We start from the raw sequence: 22344 nt of genomic DNA, 5'->3' as shown, positions 1-22344 counted from the left end.
TTAACAACAGTAAGTCTGTCCTTCAGGGAGAGAAAGCAGTGAGGGAGATGGATAATGGATTGATTTTGAGCTGGGTAATGGTGGCAACTGATTTAGGCATGTACTATTGATGAGGGCAATTGGCCTAACTTCACAAATCCAGTAAACACACTAAGAAATCTGTTATCTACAGCCAGGCATTCAGATACCACAGAATATGCTCCAAGGAGAAAGTCTGGGATATACACCTTAACACACTTAAAACCGCCTTCACCAGAGCAGGACATGCCACCAGAGAAGTAGATTGCATTATGGAACAGGCCACCCAAATATCCCAAGAGAACCTGCTTTGGTACAGAATTAATCGCCCCGACCACACACTCTTAGTTGTCACCTGCCAACCCACACTGGAACCCATACAGGGTATTATCAAACAGTAAACACTCATATTTGATGGGGACCACATCCTGAAAGAATTATTTTCTGAACCCCCTTTTCTGGCCTTCAAACAACTCTCCCAGTTCATCATCTCATCATCAGAAGCAAGCTCCCCAGAGACCAGGATATACCAGTTCAAAGCAGCACCAGACCCTGTCCAAACAACAGATGCAAAACCTGTAAACATATCTCCATTGCTATGATGATCAGCACCACCACAATACACCTTTCCAGATCCACAGGTCCTGCAACATGCCTATCACAATATGCAGTATACTTCATCCAGTGCACTAAATGCCCCAATAACAACTATGTGGGTGAAACCAGACAATCATTATGCTCTTGAAAATGATAAAAGCCAACAACACAGTATCACCTGTGTGGGAACACTTTTCACAAAGCAATCACTCCATATCTGATCTCTCAGGCCTCATCCTCAAAGGAAACCTGCACAACACTTTCAAAAGAGAAACTTGGGAGTTTAAATTCATAACTGCGCTAGACACTAAAAATCATGGACTGAATAGAGACACTGGATTTAAAGCTTATTACAACAAATTATAACCCACTAATCCCCCTTCCATGTTTTTTCTTCTTCACCACCCCGTCATGACTGTTAACAAGCCACTTCCCCTTGAATGGTCTCTTGAAATATGTATTAACTACTTATATTAAACAATCTGTTCCACCTTGTATTTAGCTGTGACACCCTGAGCTCCTCTCCCAGAGCTCTGTGTAAGCTCGAAAGCTTCTCTCTCTCATGAACAGAAGTTTTCTCCAATAAAAGATACAACCTCACCCAATTTGTCTCTCTGATGGAAACTAAAGATTTTTGGTGAACTGGTGCGCCACTGCATTTTTCACATATAATCTCAAATGCCTTGAATAGTCAAAGTACTTAATGACCTGCTTAACTTTAAGCATGTGCTTAAGTCATATTGATTCCAATTGGACATAAGTAGATGTTTAAGTGCTTTGCTGAATCAGGGCCAAGGTCTGTAGGACAGGGATTCTAATATAGGTAACATTCTCTGCTATTGGGCCTAAACCGTTATCACTAATCAAGGCGAAATGGGCATTCTCACATGCATACAGAATATTTCCTATTTTGGCCACGATGGATTATAATATTCAGCTCTTATATAAGATCGTGTCATTAAAGAGATGGCCCAACCAAGCCATATGTCCTGAAGGAAAATACCAAATGGGCAATGCTCATTTTGTCCTTCTGAGCCAATGTTCACTCCAAGCAGACAGATAACAGGGAGTCAGGTTTAGGGATTCGTCTTGTCATGTCCTCATACTGCTTTCTGACACATCCATGTGCATGCCATTGTCTGACCACTGCACTCCGCCAGGTCACCAGAAGAGCATTCACATTCAAGCAGCTGGCATCACAGGAGATGCTTCGTATTCTGAGGCTCTCTGCCGCAGCCACAGGTATCATCACTTCTCTAGACTGGGCCAACTCCAGTGCGCTACTGATTAAGGGAAGTCCAGGGTTGATCTGCACTGGGTGGTAGGTGCTCGACTGGTGGGAGCCAGAGCACACAGGCTAGCGCTAGAGGGTCGTTCTCTACTCTTGTTTGCCATAACTGAACCCTTGTCTGTTTGGGTGACAATGTTTTGGGCTTAATGGTGGCAAGAAAACTTTGTTGTGACTTCAGTCAACTCAGCATCAGTGTTATGTAGCCGAGCGGATGTCTTGGATCTGTGCATTGCCTTGTGCATTTGACTCTGCAAGCAACTACCCAGCACGTATCAGGAGGAGCAATACCTGAGAGGATGAAGAGGTTGTGACGTGGGTAGGCTTAAGGCATCCTGTAATATAGCAGCAGGCAGTGTTTAGGGAAGGAAGAAGCAGAGGCATCAGAAAATCAATGGAGAGTCTTAGCAGAGAGGGGAGCCCAACAGTGGGAAGTCAGTGAGGCATCTTTTCCTTGGGAGGCAACAGGGAAACTAGTAAGGAGTTCAAGGGACAAGAGTGCATTGGGCAATGAGAAGTATGATCTGTCCAGAAGCAAAGGCAGGAGAGAGAGAGCATGGGAGCCATTAGAGAATCTCCCACCTCCAATTTCCGATTTGGTGTGAGCAATTGCAAGCTGCTCTGAAAAACTGCTTGGCTTTGGAGAAAGGCTTTTTTTGTCCAGGTGACTGTAGGATAAATCCAGTACACTTCGAGTGGAGTTAGCTCACATTAGCTGCATTACATCATCAAAATACACCATCCTAAAAACGTTTAACTGACTGGAACATTAAGTTTGCTTTCACCCCTAAGGAAACCTTTTGCTATAAAGATGCTGAAAACTCCAGGCCTGGTCTGTCCATATACATTTGTTCATTGCCATAGATTTGGGGTTACTTTGACTCAGCTACACCCTCATAAGGGTTTGGATCAAATACATCCTCAAAATTACAAAATATGACCCAGAACCTGCAAATTCTCATTCTGACATGCTGCTTCATTGGTATTATTGTCCCATGAGCAAAGATTACTCCTGTGAGAAAGGGATTTCAGGGCTAGTCTCTATGCTGAGGTACTTTCAGAAAGATGAGAAATAGGTTCATCTCAAGAAGATCTCTGTACTAGCTGCAGCTTAATGTGAAACACTTAGATGAACAAAGACTAAAGAAAAAGAAAAATCTACCTGTGAGTTAAACAACAAGAAAATGTTACTAGTGAGTATTTACTTACCCGCCCCCTCAGTTTATTTGCCTAGAAATGTGAATCATTTAAGGCCAGATTCTGATATGTTTACTCTGTTTAGTAATCCCACTGACTTTAGGGGGTTATTCATGAAGTAAGGTACTATTCAGCATGAGTAAGCACATCATAATCTTAAAAGTTAATCACGTAGGGTCAGATTCTTTCACTCATACACCCACTGAGCAGCTCCTTTGTATGCAAAGAGTCCCAGTGAAGTCATTGTATGAACTGTGGCAAAAAAAATTTTCAATTTATTATGCAAAAATATTGATGCTTTTCAGTTAAAAAAAGACGAGCCATCAGTATTACAGTAATACATGGATTATTTCATTGGAAAGCTGACAGCATATAGCAGCACAAACACTTTGATAAAGAAGATTATGCCTTTTCTTTTTTATTTCTAAAAATTGTGGCTAATTCCTGCTTTGATCAAACATTTAATTCACATTTATATTTAAAGAAATTATATTTTAAGAACATGCACTTCTGCTCATTCCCTCTTCACTCATTAAATTCTTCTGGGTTAAGGCCAGTAATGTTAGGGAATTGTTGTAGGCCTATCTGAAGAAATCAGTCTTGATGGATTTGAAGGAGGGTTTAGTTACTGGGAGGATTTGGAATCAGAATTCCCAGGAACTTTTTACCCTGGTTGCTTTCTTCTTTTCTTTCCCGCTCTCAAGTGAAAATGTCATGAGTTCTTTGGTTCTGGAATGCCATGTTCTTGTCCTTGGAAATATACTTCACAATGAATTCTCTTCTCAAAGGAAGCGGTCAGTCTCTAGAGAAGTTTCGTGTTTTCAAAATGCCATTTTGTGAATATTTTAATGAACATGAATACTATACACAGCGAATCTGTGGCATGTGCAGCCAGCAGCACTGAAAGCCTTCAATGCCAGACATGCTTAAGTTTGCAAAATGAGACTACCCATGTGTCACTGACTGTGGTTCAAATAGACTATGGCACCTTAGTGGCAAACGGAATCAAAATCAGATCAGTTTTGGTGACATGTCTCAGAGCCATGTGAAAGGTAACCACATAAAAAAATAAAGTATATTAGAAATATTATTTAAACATAACTTGGGTAATGCAGATGGCGACTTGAATACACAAGCTTGAAAAACTTACCAGCAGGTGTTACGGTAGTTTTCGGTGCTGGAAGTAAACTCCTGCGGGGAGTTGCTGTGCTGGTTGATACCTGCAGTGCAGTCCTACTGGTCCCCTTGGGTAAATCTTTAGAAGGCACAGATGCCTTAGGAGGGGTTTGCTCTTCACTGCCAAAGTTTGAACCTGCAGGAGGCCAAAATTGCACTAATTATAACTTCATAAAAAATGTATGTAAGTTCTGGAGCATAGACTGAACTCATGTTTACAATTATAACCTATAAAGGCATATTCTCCTCATTACTCAGAGGAGTAATGGCTCTGTTACATATATATTTCTCCCAATGCAACCGGTTATTCACAGGTAAAGGATTCCCAATACTGAATTTCTATTATGTTAAGTCTAGGCTGCTTTTAGGGCCTGATTCTGATAGCACTTACTACCGGCCTCCTTAATGCTTACTACTGTAAGCATTTTTGCTTGACTACTGGGCATGGAGTCACCCATGTTAGTAAGCAGTGCCTCTGGTATGTAAGATCAGAGCCAGAAGGCTTAGAACCTTGCAAAATCAAGTCGTTAATCAGCAACGGTTTGTTACAATCAATTCTTCTGATCTTATACAGAAATTTGAATGATAACATGAAAAGAAAAAATTTCTTTAATCAGCACATCCTTTTCAATGACATTCTCATATTTAATCTAAGGTTGCCAAGGTTTCCATTTGATACAGACCTTTCAAAACCCCTGTATGTGTTCATTTGGCTTTCCTGTATTTGCCACCTAAGAAATAATCACATCCTATGCTCCTTGCAGATATAAGGAAATCAGTTTTTTTTCTACATTTAAAAAAGTAACAGTGGAGTGTCTTCTTATCTATTAAGTAGAAAGCCGAAGCGGAGTGAGAGATTACCGCATGTTTGGACTTGAACATTTGCAGGAATATAGAAGCATTTGCTTGAAAACTGAGCACAGACACTGGCAAAAAAAAGACACAGAATTTCACAGAAAGGCTATAATTTTTATTTTCATTATTTTAAACAGAGAGGAATAAAATGCTATTTAGGTATGGCCTGTAGGGAAATGATAACATTATTAAAATAGCTAGCATGCCAAAGTCTTCAGGCTTTTTAAGATGTAGGCTTCTTATTCATGCATAAAGAGACTCTCTTCATTTTCTTTTTGAACATCTTAGGATCTGTTATAAAAAAGGTGCACATTTCAAAAAGAAAAGCACCTTTTCTGATAAAAGGAAAAACTGTATCACCCAGCTTTGAAAAAATACCTTAAGGTTTGCTGTCCCTTTAAGGTGGCTTGCGTGCACGTCTTAAGTTAAAGGAGTGTGCCTAAAGTCTACACGAATTGCTACAAACACATTTAAAAGACAAGGTGGGTGAGGTAATATCTTTTATTGGACCAACTTCTGTTGGGGAGAGAGACCAGTTTTCGATCCACACAGAGCTCTTCTTCAAGTCTGGGAAAGGCAGAAGGAGCTCTGTGTGGCTCGAAAGCTGGTCTCTCTCACCAATTAAAGATATTACCTCACCCACCTTGTCTCTTTAACATCCTGGGACTGACACAGCCGCAACTACACTGCATACTACAAACACATTTGACCTTTACTAAAATAACAAGCTACATTACAAATTCAAATTAAACCCTCTACTGTATCTGAATGGGAGCAGAAAAACCACAAGCATGTATCATCCATGCACATAATATCCCTAATACATTACACAGCTATGTTGCTTCAGAATTACAGGAATTTTTCACTAGTTTAACAAACGTTAAAGATTATGGAGCTAATTCTCTGCTGGCAGAACTCCACTCACTTCAATGAAGTTACACCACCAGGAAATTTGGCCCAACCTGGGTAATGTCCACTGCACACAATGTGTGCATGCCGAAGGCTCTCCTGGATGTTAGTGATATTTTATTGGGCATGCTCTCATTTAATCATTTAACCACATGCTGCTAAAATTATTAACTGTTCTTTGAAATGTGCTCACCTAGCTGATTTGGGATGATTTTTTTTTAAGTATAGGAATTACCTCAAGAGGAAATATTTATTGTTATTTGCAGAGATATACAACTCAAATGTCCTTTTACTGAAGCCTCATATGCCTATCTTTTATTCTCTTATGTGAAATTTATTATACAGAGAATATTTCAATTTAGAAATCTGGCTAGCTTCCAGCACGGAAGCAATTCTTCTGTCTGAAGCATGAGGTGCCAAGGGAAGCTATATAATCTATTCTGAGAGATCTTGCATTAAAATTATTTATTTATATATATTCAGGTTTTTTAGTATGAAGTGCAGCTGGCAACAAAAAGCCTTGCCCTTTGAAACACAACGGAATAGGGCCAATAACTAAAGGATAATTACAGGCTGAATGGAAAGCCACCTGAAATGTGATGTGATCATATACAGTGAAACCCCCCTATAACACAATGTTTGGGGTCCAAAAACTTAGATCGCGCTAAATGCGGAGTCGCGGTATAGCGGGGTTTGTCAGTGGTCCCCAACGCGGTGCACTGATGTGTGCCGCCTAGTGCCCCTAGTGCCCAGCAGGGGAGAGGAGCCGCAGTTCCCCGCCTCCGGGGACAGAGAACTCCGGGGCTGTGGACGCCGGTTCTCTCTGTCCCCGGCAGGCGGGGAGCCACAGCTCTTCTTGAAGCGGGAGAGAAGCCGCGGCCCCGCACCTGCCCGGAACAGAGAGCACCATAGCCCGCAGCCCCGGAGTTCTCTGTCCCCGGCAGGCGGGGAGCCACAGCTCCTCTTGAAGCCGGAGAGAAGCCGCGGCCCCGCGCCCACTGGGGACAGAGAGCACCGGCGCCCGCAGCTCCGGAGTTCTCTGTTCCCGGCAGGTGCGGGGCTGCAGCTTCTCTCCCCTGCCATGGTGTTGGGGATCATTGGTACAGTACAGTACCGTATTATACCTTAAAGGGGAGCCAACCTGTGATCGTGTTATATGCGATTTAGCGTTATGGCGGGGCGCATTATTGCGAGGTTTGACTGTACCAGGTATCCAGAAATGCCCAGTACCTGGAGAGTGATGTTTATGCCTATGGACATTTCCTGTCACATAAACGGTTGTGCAGATAATAGAACAGAAGAGGAACAAATACCCTCAGAATTTTTTAAATTATTTGTTCTGTTATTCATCTTTTAATAAAGAGATACTAAATTCTTGAGGATGTCAAGTTGAATGGCAAGATTTAGAGATCCAATGTACCACGCTGAGGCCATTGTTTTACTTAAGGAATAATACATCTCATCTTGCTGTTTACCCAAATATGAAGTCTATACACATGTGAATGTGTGTGGGAATACATGTGTGCACACAGACACACGTATGTTTACATAATCTCAAGGCTGTTCCCACTGATGTCTCTGGGGACAGGATTGGGCCCTCATTGAATCATTCGAGCAGCAGGGCTGGAATTCCAGCTTGCTACATACATTTCCGGAATGTTCCTTTTCTTTTAAGCTAACATTCTAAGCAGAGAGTAAATTAAACCCCACTACTCCTCACCTCCTGAGAGGAGACTAATAGTTTCATTTAACTCAGTGCAGCCACTTACCTCGCGGAAGCAAATTAGATAACGTGATGACGCCTCACTTAACAATTTTCACTCAGTCATGACAGCACGTTTCCATCTATGGCCCACGAGTAACTCAATATTATTTGCACTCTTAAAATCTTCCTATTCCTTATTTTTTTACTAAAAAGAATATACAGAAACAGCAAGATGTGCAGATTCATGAAAGGTGTTCCATGGGATTACATTGCTGTAAGATCCATCCTTCCTTGCCCACTCCTCTTTATTCTTTGCCCTCAATTGTTGTGTCATGTGTAAAACTTAAGCCATGTCTACACTTACAAGCTTACAGTGGAACCGCTGTACCGATACAGCTGAGCTCTCCCGTCGACATAATAAAACCAGCTCAGTGAGTGGCAGTAGCTATGTTAGCGGGAGATGCTCTCCTGCTGACATAGCACTGTGCAGATTATGCTGGCAAAATTTATGTCACTCAGGAGGGTGGTTTTTTCACACCCCTGAGCAACAAAAGTTTTGCTGACATAAGTGCTAGTGTAGACATGGCTCTTCTATGAGCTCTTCTATGAAGCACCTGGTACATCTCGTGGGTGCTATAAAAGAAAAATACACATATATTGTTCTTAATTATAGACCAGCATGATGATCTTGCGGGAGAACACTTCCTGAGTATTAACAACCTGCTGAGTGACTAACGGCCTTCTGCTACACTCCTGGTTATTGACTCCTTACTGCAAGTCGTTGATCCCCAAGGATTCCTTCTTCTCTTTCTGTGAAAAAACATGTGGAAGATGAACAGATTTATGAGCCATCTGGGGAGTCATGGCTGCACCCCATCCATCCTTCTACAGTGCAGGGCATGTGGATATATGAAAAGGCCAGAGGTGGGCCAAATAGTGTAGGCTAGGGATTTAAATGAAACGGTGAATCAAAAACAGGTTCCCAGCCTGATACACAGATAACAGGCTCTGTGCCTCACAGTTCCCTACCCTCATTCTAGCAGCACAGTTAGCAGATTGGTTAGATTTCTGTTAGTCTTTAAAAGCAGCAGGTTTTTTTGCACATACCAGTAGTTCCTTTATTTTTTTAAGTTACCAAATACCAAATGAAAAAAAATTAAAAAGCACGAATAGTTACATACATTTTTTAGGCAAAAAAGTCACTGGGATTTTTAAAAAATCCTTTGCTTAACTTGAAAGAAATTCAATCATTTTGCCAAGGGAACATGTCGCTTTGCGCAAATCTAAGTCTGAGCAGAGTTCCATTCTTGAACGGTAAACAGTGCAGAAGATTTTGATACAGAAGATTTTGCATGCAAGACTGGCCAATGGCGAGTGGGCTAGCATAGTGACAGCCTTCTTTTTCTATATTTGTTAGTGTCCTACAGCCTCTTTCTGTCAGAGAACATGGGCAGGTGCTGTCAAAAAGAGGCCTGTTTTTGGCAATATTTTGAACTTTTTTGTTTTATTGATAAATAAAACATGAGAAGGTACAAGAGTATTTGGAGCCAGTCCTCTTCTATGGCTCAGTGTCTCACAAGCTGCAACGTGAAGACTCTTAAACTGCGTACGTTTCCGGATCTTCACAGTAGGTCAAGCATCAAACTGTTTGGCAATGAGCTGGGAAATGTTAGTTACCTGCTGCAGCTATAATCACACCCAAGAGGGAAACACAGAGAACGCGTCTGCATACATGCATGTTCAGTGACGCTCTCACATTCATCCAGAGCAGTAGCCGAGACCTTTCTGTATTAACATTTCAGACACTACTTGATGTAAGTTTAAAAACAATATAAAGTATGTCTATAGGCAGGATACCACATAATAAATCGTAACACTACTTAGCACTTATATAGCACTTGTCATCCATATATCTCAAAGTACTTTACAAATAGGGAAAATTAGGCACAAAGGGGTCAAGTGACTTGCTCAAATTCACACAGCAGGTCAGGGGCAGAGATGACTATAGAAAGCAGAGAAAAATCATGATCATCAGAATGATTTAAAGAGGAACATTCACCTGCGACATTTTGGCCTGATTTTCTATCTGGGCTTTACCAGGTTACCCTCTGGTGCCCACAGTTTTGCTACAACAAATATTTGTAGGTGCAGTTTTGCATCTATGATTATTTCTGGGTGTAGCTCAGGTCATTTAAGCACTTTATTTGCAGACCCAGTCTGGTGCTTAGGGTATGTCTATACTACCCGCTGGATCGGCAGTCAGTGATCGATCCAGTGGGGGTCAATTTATCATGTCTTGTCAAGACATAATAAATCAACCCCAAGCGCACTCCCGTCGACTTCTGTACTCCACCTCCACGAGAGGCGCAGGCAGAGTCGATGGGGGAGCGGCAGCCGTCGACTCACAGCAGTGAAGACGCCGCGGTGAGTAGGTCTATGTACGTTGACTTCAGCTACATTATTCATGTAGCTGAAGTTGTGCAACTTAGATCGATCCCCTTCCCCTCCCCCACAGTGTAGACCAGGCATTAAGATGCTTCACTGACCTAAACTGTACCTGCAAATAATTACAAGGAGAATAATGGTGGTTAGCTTTGGAAAATCTAGCCTTCTCCTCCCAATGAAAGGTATGTCTGCAGTGTTACTGGACCAGAACCATGATGTCCTTTGAGACTTCTTCACAAGTAAATAAGAGTGTCAAACCGTGCAGATATGAAAATGCAAAAAGCAAGACTCAAACCATTGAGACCACATCAGAGAACAACAAATGGTTATACTGTGACATGCTGCATAACTCAATGGGAAGGAAAATACTTCTTATCCAGTAACCATGGTCACTAGGAACAACATAATAAGGTTTCAAAGATTACAGAAAAGATGTTATGATAACTTAGAGTCAATGTCTGGTGCTCTGAGTAATAGTCTGAGCAGGAAAATCCCTAAACCATTGTGAATAAGCCAGTGACGTTTAAAACAAAAATACAGCAACATATTTCACTAGCATAGCTCATTTTCCCATACTTTAATTATTAAACTGCCTTCTTTACTTGTGATTTCTTCCATATACCTTGGCAATCAATTTGTATACTTTAATGATAAGCTGCATAATGTGTCAGTTCACTTTCATATTACATTAATTTAGCAGTCTTCTTTTCAGTTCAGTCTTGTTTAATTATTGATGCATACAATTCCTTTTACATATCCACTTTCATACTTTTCCACTTGATCTGAAGCTATATAATTGATCAAGAAACATAATATGAGTGCATACTAGTCCATAAGGGTTACTATGCTGGAACAAAGTTACCATTATAGAACAGATTATTAGTCCAGCTATTTCGCGTTTGCAGGCTGCCAATATCTGATATTTCAGAAAAAGGTGTAAATCCCTCAATGCATCAGGTCAACTGTGTAATGGATCATTGAGAGTAGTGATGAGGTGACAGATTTCCAATCTAGCACATGATCGGTTCAAACCAAGAGGCATGAAGATTGATATTCATAGTATATTTTTTTAACCTAGTTGAAAATGTTTTTATTATTGCACTTTATTTTACTGACTTCAAAGTGTATGTTTGTTCCACATTAAACTGAACTAACATATTTTACCAATGAACTGTATAATATGATGACTGTAGTGTATTGTTTGTCTACAGACATTCACACACACACAGGTCAGAATTTTAAAAGAGCACAACACTGAAAATTGGAATCTGATTTTCAAAAGAGCTCAACCTATTTAGGCACCAAATAAGTAACCAAATTTTCAAAAGCTCTCAGTCAGCACATGGTGTCACAACAGGGTGCTGAGTGCCCTTGAAAACCTAGTGCTAATTTTGGTTCCTAAATTGGAGCTGAGTTTTTTGAAAATTTAGGCCCAGTTGGGGCTCCTGAACAACTGGCAATCTGACCATGTCCCCACATTAATAAAACATATCACAGTTTAATCTGAAAAGTCTGGTGTGTTTCTAAACCATTGAAATGCAACACAAGAAGAGAAACACTTTCAGTTACTCTATTTCTATTTTACAAGTGTACATTTATATAATTTATTTGGCTTTCCCAACACAGACCTACACAGAAATAAAGAAGGAAAAACCTCAACTGTACGTATCAAGTGCTGATCCTGCAACTTGGTTTGTGTGGGTGGACCTCTGCACCTGCACAGACCATCTTGCAGGATTGGGGCCTTTCTTTGATGGAAACTGTAAAGCCCTCAAATACTTCAGTAATGAGAGTGGTATAAGCAGACATAATGATTATGTTAGTGCCATATAGATTGGGGTTCTCAAACTAGGGGTCGAGATCCCTCAGGGGGTCACCAGGTTTTTACCTGGGGTGTCGCGAGCTGTCAGCCTTCACCCCAAACCCCGCTTTGCCTCCAGTATTTATAATGGTGTTAAATATATTAAAAAGTATTTTTAATTTATTAGGGGGGTCACACTCAGAGGCTCGCTATGTGAAAGGGGTCACCAGTACAAAAGTTTGAGAACCACTGATATAGATGGTGCCTAGGGGTGCTGTAGACCATAAAGCCAGTTTGCTAACTTGCTATATTGCATAATGTGTTTTCTTTATTGGTTTGATTCATGTTATTTTGTTATCATATCCTAGTATTATTGAGTCATCTTATTTTCTTGAATTTTGTTTATGTTGAATTTAGTACATACTATTCATAATAGTTATTCATGGTTATTCGTGGCTGTAACGCAAGCAACCTACAGGCCTATATCCTGTATGATTACCTAGAGCAAGTCAGTATGAGTGTTTGCAACCTTTGGCATAGATAAATGGCCGACCAGTCGCCCACCTTTACTTTGGGGAAATGCATGGGGAACCAAACAAAGAACTGAATCTGTTTACCTTAGGTCTGGAGCAGACTGGTAACCGCAGGGCACACCGCAGAACGTGGAAGTCAGAAGTAAGGCCAAGGGTAATGGTTCGGGAATGAGATAATCGATATTAATACATAAGAATATATGTCAGAACATGTTAACCTAGAGTAAGTGTACTCGAAGATTTATTTGGGTGAGGAAATAAGATTTGGGCATGGTAGGTTGGGCCAGGATTAAGGCAGTGTAGGACCCTATAAAAGGGCAGGCTGGTCGCTTTTTCCTATCTTCTATCAAGCTATCAGCTCAGCTTTCCAATACAGCCTAGCTACTCAACACTCAAGGCTCGGGCATGCCAGATACAAGGCTGGTCCTCTGCCTCCCACTACCAGGTCTTCAGGGAAGGGTGTGAGCATGCCAGCTTAAGTAGTCTTTTAGAATAGAGATGTTACCACCAGGGGTCATAGAATTGTATTACTTCTTTGTGACTCTGTGTTCAATAGCATGTATTGTTCTTTCATTCATATTAATAAAGTTCTTATCAATTTAGTATTGTCCTCAGCGTAAGTTGTCCTTGCCACACAACCTGAGAGTCCTCTCACGATATTGAGCTCTCTGTGTTCTCTAACCCTGTAGCCTGAATTGGGACAAAAACCTAAAATATCTTCTGATCAGACCAGAAATTTTGGCGAGCCATAGTAAACAAGCCCATAAATTCAGGTTAACAGCGCCTTTGCCAGCCAGCACCCCCTTCATGGCTGTGGGTAGTACAATGGCAACTTGGCCTCAGTTTCCCCACTCCAGCAACAAGTCATTTGGCCCCATGCTGGGTGGCTTCCCTTTATCTGGCTGGGTCATTTACACTCTGTTTTCTTCCAGGGCAATAGAGTCGGAAAGAAAAGGAGCCCAATGACCCTAATGAAGAGTTGATAATATCAGGCCCCTGCAGAGTCCTGACCCCTTTCGCTCCAAGCGGGGGGTACCTATCCCCTTTGCTAGGGATCACATGGAAACAAGGCCTGCCCACTCCTCTGGGGTCCAGCCAGGCAATCTGTGTTAAGCAGCTGGGACCAGTTCGTTACATTCCCTTGCTACCTCCTAGGGCTGCTTCCTACTTTGCCTCTCTGGAGGCGTTTTCCAGGCTCATATTCTCTGATTTTCCCTCTCTGACTTCCTAGCCAGCTTCCTGCCAGTCTACTACTGAAAGAGTCTCACGGAGTAGTCCCTCGGTCGCTCTGGCAGCCACTCCTCTTCTTTGATCACAGATCCATAGATTCCAAGGCCAGAAGGGACCACTGTGAGCATCTAGTCTGACCTCCTGTATAGCACAGGCCACTAGGGTAACCAGATAGCAAGTGTGAATAATCGTGACGGGGTGGGGGTAATAGGCGCCTATATAAGACAAAGCCCCAAATACCAGGACTGTCCCTCTAAAATTGGGACATCTGGTCACCCTACACAGAACTTCCCCAAAATAATTCCTAGGGCAGATCTTTTAGAAAAGCATCCAGTCTTGATTTAAAAATTGCCAGTGATGGCGAATCTACCACTACCCTTGGTAAATTGTTCCAATGGTCAACTACTCTCACAGCTAAAAATGTACACTTTATTTCTAGTCTGAATTTATTTAGCTTCAACTTCCAGCCATTGGATCCTGTTACACCTTTCTCTGCTAGATTGAAGAGCTCATTATTAAGTATTTCTTCTCCATGTAATTACTAACAGACAGTATCAAGTCTTCCCTTCAACCTTGAGTCTATCAGTATATGGCCTGTTTTCTAACCCTTTAATCATTCTTGTGGCTCTTCTCTGAACCCTCTCCAATTTATCAATGTCCTTGAATTGTGGATACCAGAACTGCACACAGTATTTCAGCAGTGGTTGCACCAGTGCCAAATACGGAGGTAAAATAACCTTTCTACTCCTACTCAAGAGTCCCTGTTTATGCATCCAAGGCTCGCATTAGCCCCTTTGACCACAGCATCACACTAGGAGCTCATGTTCAGCTCATTACCCACCATGACTCCCACATCTTTTTCAGAGTCACTGCTTCCCAGGATAAAGTCCCCCATTGTGTAAGTATGGCCTACATCCTTTGTTCCTAGATGTATACATTTTACATTGAGCCATTTTAAATCACATTGTTTGCTGGAGTCTATTTTACCAAGCAATCCAAATCTGCAGCCTTCTAATCGCCCAGCAGTTGCTGACCCAGCAATTACCGGCAGCTAAGGAAACAGGTAGCCTACTTGTTAACCTCTTGGTGGCTGTGGTACAATGGGGCCTATACCCTATGGCAGATGGGTCTAAAACCAAACCCCAACCTAAACATGCTACAGGTTTTTTGGGCACTAAGTTTTTGAAATCTAGATCCAAATTTTGTGGCTTGGGCCCATCCCCAGTGTCCTTCTTATGTATTTGTTACAAACACTGCTGACCAAGGTCAGTATTTCATTACTTGGTAAACTTTCTATGTACTTTGGTGGCAGAGATGCATATAACTTGCTGACTGTAAAGCAGAGTTATATAACACATTTAATTTGGTCTCATTTACGTAACTGGCAAAACAATGGCATGTAATAAAATCACTTAATACTTTACAGAAGAGCTTTAAATTTCAAGTGGCACATTTAACAGAATGTACGCATTTTGTAAAGGGACCTGCTTTGTAGAAACTATTCCCACTCCTGTTCTACTTGGGATGTTGCTGAGTGACGTTCAGATGACATTGGTTGTGCTGTAGTCCATACCAGGCAGACCATGAAAGAGCAGAATCATAGAAATGCAGGGCTGGAAAGGACCTTGAGAGGTCATCAAGTCCAGCCCCCTGCACTGAGGCAGAATAAAATAAACCTAACCCTACCCTAATAGATGTTTGTCTAACCTATTCATAAAACCCCCCAGCGACAGGGATTCCACAGCCTCCCTTGGAAGCCTATTCCAGAGCTTAACTATTATTATAGTTCGAAAGCTTTTCCTAATATTTAACCTAAAATTCCTTTGTTGCGATTAAGCCCCTTACTTCTTGTCCTACCTTCAGTGGACATGGAGAACAACTGACCACAGTCCCCTTTATAACAGCCCTGAACATATTTGAGTCCCCCCTCAGTCTTCTTTTCTCAAGACTAAATATGCCCATTTAACCTTTCCTCAGGGGTCAGGTTTTCTAAACCTTTTATCATTTTTGTTGCTCTGCTCTGGACTCCCTCCAATTTGTCCACATCTTTCCTAAAACATGGCACACAGAACTGGACACAGTACTCCGGCTGAGGCTTCACCCAGTGAGTATAGCGAGACAATTACCTGCTGTTTCTTACATATGACATCACTGTTAATACAATCCAGAATGATATTAACCTTTTTTGCAACTGCATCACATTGTTAACTCATATTCAATTTGTGACCCAGCTCCTTTTCAGCAGTACTACCACGCAGTCAGTTATTCCCAATTTTGTATTTTATTATAACGCTATACAGATATTGCATTCAACCATGATAACATTGTCATTACCTACCCCAATTGCAAGCAAGATTGAAGGATACCAACATCCAGAACAAACATCTAATGGAGAACCTAAGTAAAGAACCCAGTGGCTTTTCTCTCCCATGGAAAATATGGTCCACTTTGAACCGCATCCACATACCACACAGTAGGTGCACTTACCTCGTCCAGAAATGATCATACCCTGGTGATATCTCTGCCATCCACTTCGTGTCACCAGAGACAATCAATTGGATCACTAACCTAAACTTGTATCGTCTAACATTACTGTTTTTAAGCCGCATGGAAGAAGGAAAAGATTTTTAGACTGTGTTCAGTACCCACCCTCTGAAAATCTGGCTTCTTTAAAGTATCTCAAGTTGGGCACCCAAAAACTGAGGCTGATCACTGATCACTTTTGAAAATCCTTCCCAAGGAATTTATATATGATTATGATCAAATTGACAAGAAGCACCCTCAAGTTATTACCATCATGATGAAATGTCTGATGAGATATTTTGAGAAACAGATGTGGTGAAGGTGAGAATGTTTACTTTTATTAACTGCAAAGAAAGAGGAGTAGCTGCTATATGCATCTTCTAGGGATATGGATGGGAATTTCTGACAGAATAGGAGATCAGCAGGGATCCTAGATATCCGTTAGCCACTGAAAAGTGAGGAAAAATGCGGAATTTGCATTTTTACAGAGAATCTTTAGTTTTTTGCATTTTATGAAAAAATAAAAACATATATTAACAATTAACTATATTTTACAGAAAGTACCAGTGTCACTTATTCAATGTGCACAATCTCCCCCTCTTGTGGTGGATTTTTGAATATGCTTTAAATTTGCACCGGAACCCCATTTATCTGATCTAATGGGGACCAGGGCCAGATCGGATAATAAAAAATTGGGATAATCAGGAGAATTGGCAAAGAGTTTTCTATCCCTTATTTTAAGATGTGGGGAAAGGGTACAGCTAAAAGGATACAACATTGGTAAAGGTGACCTGCCAATGGAGTTAGCTAAATTCCATCAGTTTTAGCAATGTGTGTTGGCGGCCCCATCTCACCGCACTAACACAGGGGCCAAGCAGCACCTTAACAACTGTCAGCATTTTAGGTTGGTAACATCCAGTCTCATTCCTGCCTGCCAGTTCCCAGAACGATGCTGATGATGTCAGCAAACATGGAACCCTGCTAGATCATGCAGCAAACACACACGTGTCTCTTTTCACTCTTTGGCACGGTGAGGCAGAATAGTGCATGCTGGGATATTACATTGTTATGGGGAAGGGAGCTGGCAGACTGGATGTCCTCGGATATAAAGGGTGGTGGGGTGGAGAGCCCACAAATGCATTTCAGATAATTAACTGGGTTTTATGAATTCCATCTTTTGAGACAGCTACTCATAATGAAGCTTTCATAAACTGTACTTTCTGTCAGGCACCTCACTATCACCAGGACGTTTCTTTTTTATTACTCTTTTAGGAAGGAACACAAGAGATACGCTGCTAGATCACAGATAGGAAAATGTTGCTATAGTGCACCGACTTCTGAGTGGGATCAGGAGACCTGTATTCTAATCCTGGCTGTGCCACTGACTCCCTGTGTTATGATATGTGCAAAGTACTATAGTTATCTTCCTCCTTCCCCTATATTAATTTGGATGATCTCAGAGGCAAAATGATGAGTCTTCAGACACTGTCTGGACCAAAGCATCAATCAAAGCACTGAGAAAAATCCATTACGTTCTGAAAGTGGCAATCATGCTTTCTTTCTCCTCATCTGTATTGCAGTGTATAACCTCGTACGGCAGACAGGCCGCTGCAACTGAGTGGTATTCCATGCACTACAGAAATGGCAGCTTTAATTGCACAAGCTCTTTGTACAGCCCTCCTCAGATTTTGCCATTTGTGTTTGGGAGCCTCATTAACTCTGGGTGTGCAGTGAGGCTTCTGAACCAGAGGCTGATAATGGACAGAGTCAGTACTGAGTGCACCTATGTCAAACAGAACATACAAGATCCTCACCTAAACTTTGGGAAGACAAGAGGCCATCCGCCTCTTCCTGGGTTGCTGCTGCCATCCCCTAACCTATTGTTTGTTCCTCGGTTGTTGGGTAAAAGAGATAGTGAGAGAGAGAGACAGGAAGAGGGAAGATCAAGGGACACCTAGGTCAGATCCAGAATTACAAAGTATCCCCTGCTCTTGAAAACCATGGACTGAAGCAGAAGATAGTACTATCACTCATGAATAAGGAAGCACTAGAGCTGCATGAGCGCCGATGGAATGGGAGTGCACAGCTGTTTTCTGGTATTATAAAGAGTTAGACTTGAGATCACCATTGTCCGGTGTATGTAAGACATAACACTAGCATGTACCCATGTCCGGAACACTAAGGGTACATCTACACTGAAATTAGACACTCATGATTGGCCCATGCCAGCTGACTTGGGCTCACAAGGCTGTTTAACTGTGGTGTAGATGTTCAGGCTCAGGCTGGAGCCTGAGCTCTGGGACCCTCCCACCAGGCAGGGTCCAATAGTCTGGGTTCCAGCCCGAGCCCAAATGTCTACACCGCAAGTACATGGCCTCTTTGCCCGAGTCAGCTGGCACAAGACAGCCACGGGTTTTTAATTGCACTGTAGACATACCCTTAGGGGCAGAGTTTACATAATGTGCACATGCTCCCCTTCACTGGGGAAAAATGTATTTAACCCCCCCACTGGAAAAAAATAGGATGGAGAAAAGAAAGAGACCGGCCTGTTTAACTGTTACACTGCAAGTTACATTAGTGGCAGAAATGTCTGAAAACACCAGGGAACACTGTTTTCCTCCATAACCTGTAAATGGCAGGGATGAGCCTGAACCAGGTCCAAAGACCCACAACTTTTGCATGTAGAGTCCCAGGGCCAGATTCACAAAGATGAAGATGGGCACTCAGTGAGATTTACTACAGTGCCCAAGTGAGTTAGGTGCCTAACTCCCGTTGAAAGTCAATGTGAGTTAGGTACCTAACTCGCTTAGGTGCTTTTGCAAATCCCACTAAGTGCCATCTGCATCTTTAGGTGTCTAAATACCTTTGTGAATCTGGCCCCAAACCCCAACCTGAATCTGTATTTTACAGTTAAGGCCCATCTGTAATAGCTACCCATCTCTAGCAAACTTACAGAATAAAATTTCATGTAAGAGAAAGTCCATAGAGGCAACAATACTAAAATAAAAAGTAGATAAAAATCTTGTCATGCACCAGGGCTCAAATTGTCAGACAGTTTATTTAGCTGTGGGAGGTTTTATTTTCCCATATGCTAGATACCCTGCTTTTAGTTCTGCAACAGTGAAACTGACTACATTAAGCTTACAGAGTTTTGCAGTTTAAACAACAACATTGCCTCCCCCTGTCCCCCCGCAAAAAAACATTTCAACTTCCTTAATCAAACTGATTTTTTCTTTTAATAAGTTCTTTCATTTTGGAGGTGCTTGGAAGAAAACTGCAATTTGAAAATCTCTGCAAAATAAAAAACAAAAGCAAAACTGGTGCTTTAGATGGTTATTACTTATAGGGAGAAAGCATCTACTTTCCCATGGGACCTGTTGAAAATCTGCCCCATCAAATGTTTGCTGAAAACAATTGCTTTAATTAGATTCCTTTGAACATGATCTGCTTACTTTGCAAACCAGCAATGCTAAACACTGAGACGAAGTTTAATACGTTTTTCAAAGGTCGTTGCAGATATAATTATGCTTCTTTTGAACTAGAATAATCTAAAACATTTGATGCATAATATTTCGCAGTGAGTAAACAGACATTAAATTGCAGATACTTTGCAAACAACAATTCTTAAAAGTACATGAAATAAAACTTGCACTTAAACAACAGAAGTTAAATTGATTTTTTAAAAATTTATTGTTCAATTTTTAACACTTTTATAAGCAAAATTACTTATATTTTCTCCTTCTTAAAAGAAAGATCAGACACAATGTTTACTTGTTCCTTTTTGCCCTGGTCTTGTTCTTCCTACTCAAAAGATGTTGGCTGGGTTACTGTCTTGAAATGAGTAGCCTTCTTTTATTATAAGAAACACTAATAAATAACAAAATTTTAATAATAAATAATAATATGCAGGGTCACCTAAATGAGGCACAGAGAGATTAGGACACAGATGCTCAAAGGTATTTAGGTGCCTAACTCCTACTGATTATAATCCAGCCTGCATCATTTGGATAGGAAGAGCAAGCTTGGGCCATTAAGAATTTCAGTGGGAAAGGCGTATACATACCTTTGAGGAACTGGGTCTAAATGACTTACACAAGGTCACACAAAAATCAGTGGGAGAACCAGAAACAGGACATAGGAACAGGAATAGGATACAAGAAGCTTGATTTCCTGTCCTGTGCTGTAAGTAACTGCCACAAATCTCTGCCCATGTACCATAAACAGTAATATTATATTACATATAATCAGGGGCGGCTCTAGGCACCAGCGGGCCAAGCGCCCGCAAGCGATCCTGGGAGGGGGGGCATTGCCCGTTGAGAGCTTCCGGCGCCCGCCTGCGGTGCGGAGGGGGGGACGAGCGACCTGCGCGGACGGGCCGCGCCGCGGCGCCCGCGGGTCCCCGCTTCCCGCTTCCCGCCCCTCCGAGGCAGGCAGCTGCGGCCGCGTCCGTGTCGCTCGCCGGTGGACCGCCCCGGGCATGCGCGGCGGAGCTCAGCCGAGCCAACAGCCGCCCGCCAGGATGCCGCCAGGAGAGGAGGACCCGGGGGGCGAAGGGAGGAAGCGGCGCGTGGGGGCTCTGCTCTGGCAGCTACTTTCATATAATCTTCATCCCCTGTGCAAAGTCAGAATATCTGAGCTTTTGCAAAGGTCTTCTGTATATGCTGAGAATGGATTCCTTCTATTCCAGATACAAACCAACTAAGGCTCATATTAATAAATCACATTATAGAATTGTCCCACAGCTGCAGCAATAGAGAACCATGCTTGGTGCTCCACCTCTCTCACGTAACAGGTAATTTCTGTCACAGAATCATGTCATGCCTCACACAAGCATTAGGTGTAGGTACTGAATGTGTAGAATCCATGAATGATGCTCCTCTCCTCTGCAAGGTGGGAATGAGGGAGCTGAAGAGTGGGTCATCATCTTTGTAGTTGTGGACTCACTGGACAGTCCCTTGCTTCTGCTTTCTGCATTACTCGTGAGAGATCAGTCACACATTGGTAGAAGTACTCTACAGTGCACTGGGGACATGGAGTAGTTCCTCAGCATCTGTCCCCTGAAAAGTGAAACCACTAACATTCCACTGTCTTCAGGTCCATCCATACCCTTAAAGAAGAGGGACAAGGTTTCATCTAACCGGTAGAAAATCTTCAGTGCTTTGTCTTTACATACCCTCCTCTGATCCTCAGATAGACAAATGACAATTTAAAGCATGTATTGTAGGCAGGGGCGGCTCTATGTATTTTGCCACCTCAAGCACGGCAGTTATGTGGCTTTTGGCGGCACACCTGTGGGAGGTCTGCTGGGAACGCGGATTCGGCAGCATGCCTGCAGGAGGTCCACCAGTCCCGTGCCTTCGGTGTATCCGCTGCCGAATTGCCGCTGAAACCGCGGGACTGGCAGACCTCCCTCAGGCATGCCGTCGAATCTGTGTTACCAGCAGACCTCCTGCAGGCATGCCGCCAAAGGCAGCCTGACTGCTGCCCTCACCGCGACCGGCAGGCAGCCCCCCGCAGCTTGCCGCCCCAGGCACGCGCTTGGTGTGCTGGAGCCTGGAGCCACCCCTGATTGTAGTGTTTCTCAGGGAACATCTATGCGCTTCATGCATAATATGCATAACAGCAAACAGTGAATACTTGAATCAAGAGGGAGGGATAGCTCAGTGGTTTGAGTATTGGCACGCTAAGTTCAGGGTTGTGAGCTCAATCCTTGAGGGGGTCATTTAGGGAACTGGGGTAAAAATCTGTCTGGGGATTGGTCCTGCTTAGAGCATGGGGTTGGACTAGATGATCTCCTGAGGTCCCTTCCAACCCTGATATTCTATGAACAAAATCATTTTCCTGATCTTTGTGAGCAAATTGGTACAGTAATTCCACATCTCTACACTTTGCTCACTTACACATATCTTTAAATTAAAAGTTAACTCACGGCCAATGTATGGCATCGGCAGCTTTAGGCCCTTACACAGCACATGATGAAAACTGTTTTAGTGCCTATTCTATGGACGAACACAATTCCAAACCTACAGTGGATGATAAGGGTCTGACGTCTGACAGTCATGTCTGG

General features: G+C 42.4%; 1 protein-coding gene across 2 annotated transcripts in view; it reads right to left on the bottom strand.

Moving 5' to 3' along the window:
- Window positions 1-22344, bottom strand: part of MTUS2 (microtubule associated scaffold protein 2) — a 295503-nt gene that overhangs the window by 120433 nt on the left and 152726 nt on the right. For both annotated transcript variants that reach the window (XM_039520771.1, XM_039520772.1), the window contains exon 4: window positions 4251-4412. In XM_039520771.1, coding sequence (XP_039376705.1) covers window positions 4251-4412 — 162 coding nt within the window. The remainder of the gene's footprint in view (window positions 1-4250; window positions 4413-22344) is intronic.

This window comes from Mauremys reevesii, linkage group 1 (genome assembly GCF_016161935.1).
Source record: "Mauremys reevesii isolate NIE-2019 linkage group 1, ASM1616193v1, whole genome shotgun sequence".
Classification (NCBI taxonomy): domain Eukaryota; kingdom Metazoa; phylum Chordata; order Testudines; family Geoemydidae; genus Mauremys; species Mauremys reevesii.
The sequence above is the reverse complement of the archived record's forward strand: the minus strand, read 5'-3'. Positions and strand labels throughout refer to the sequence as shown.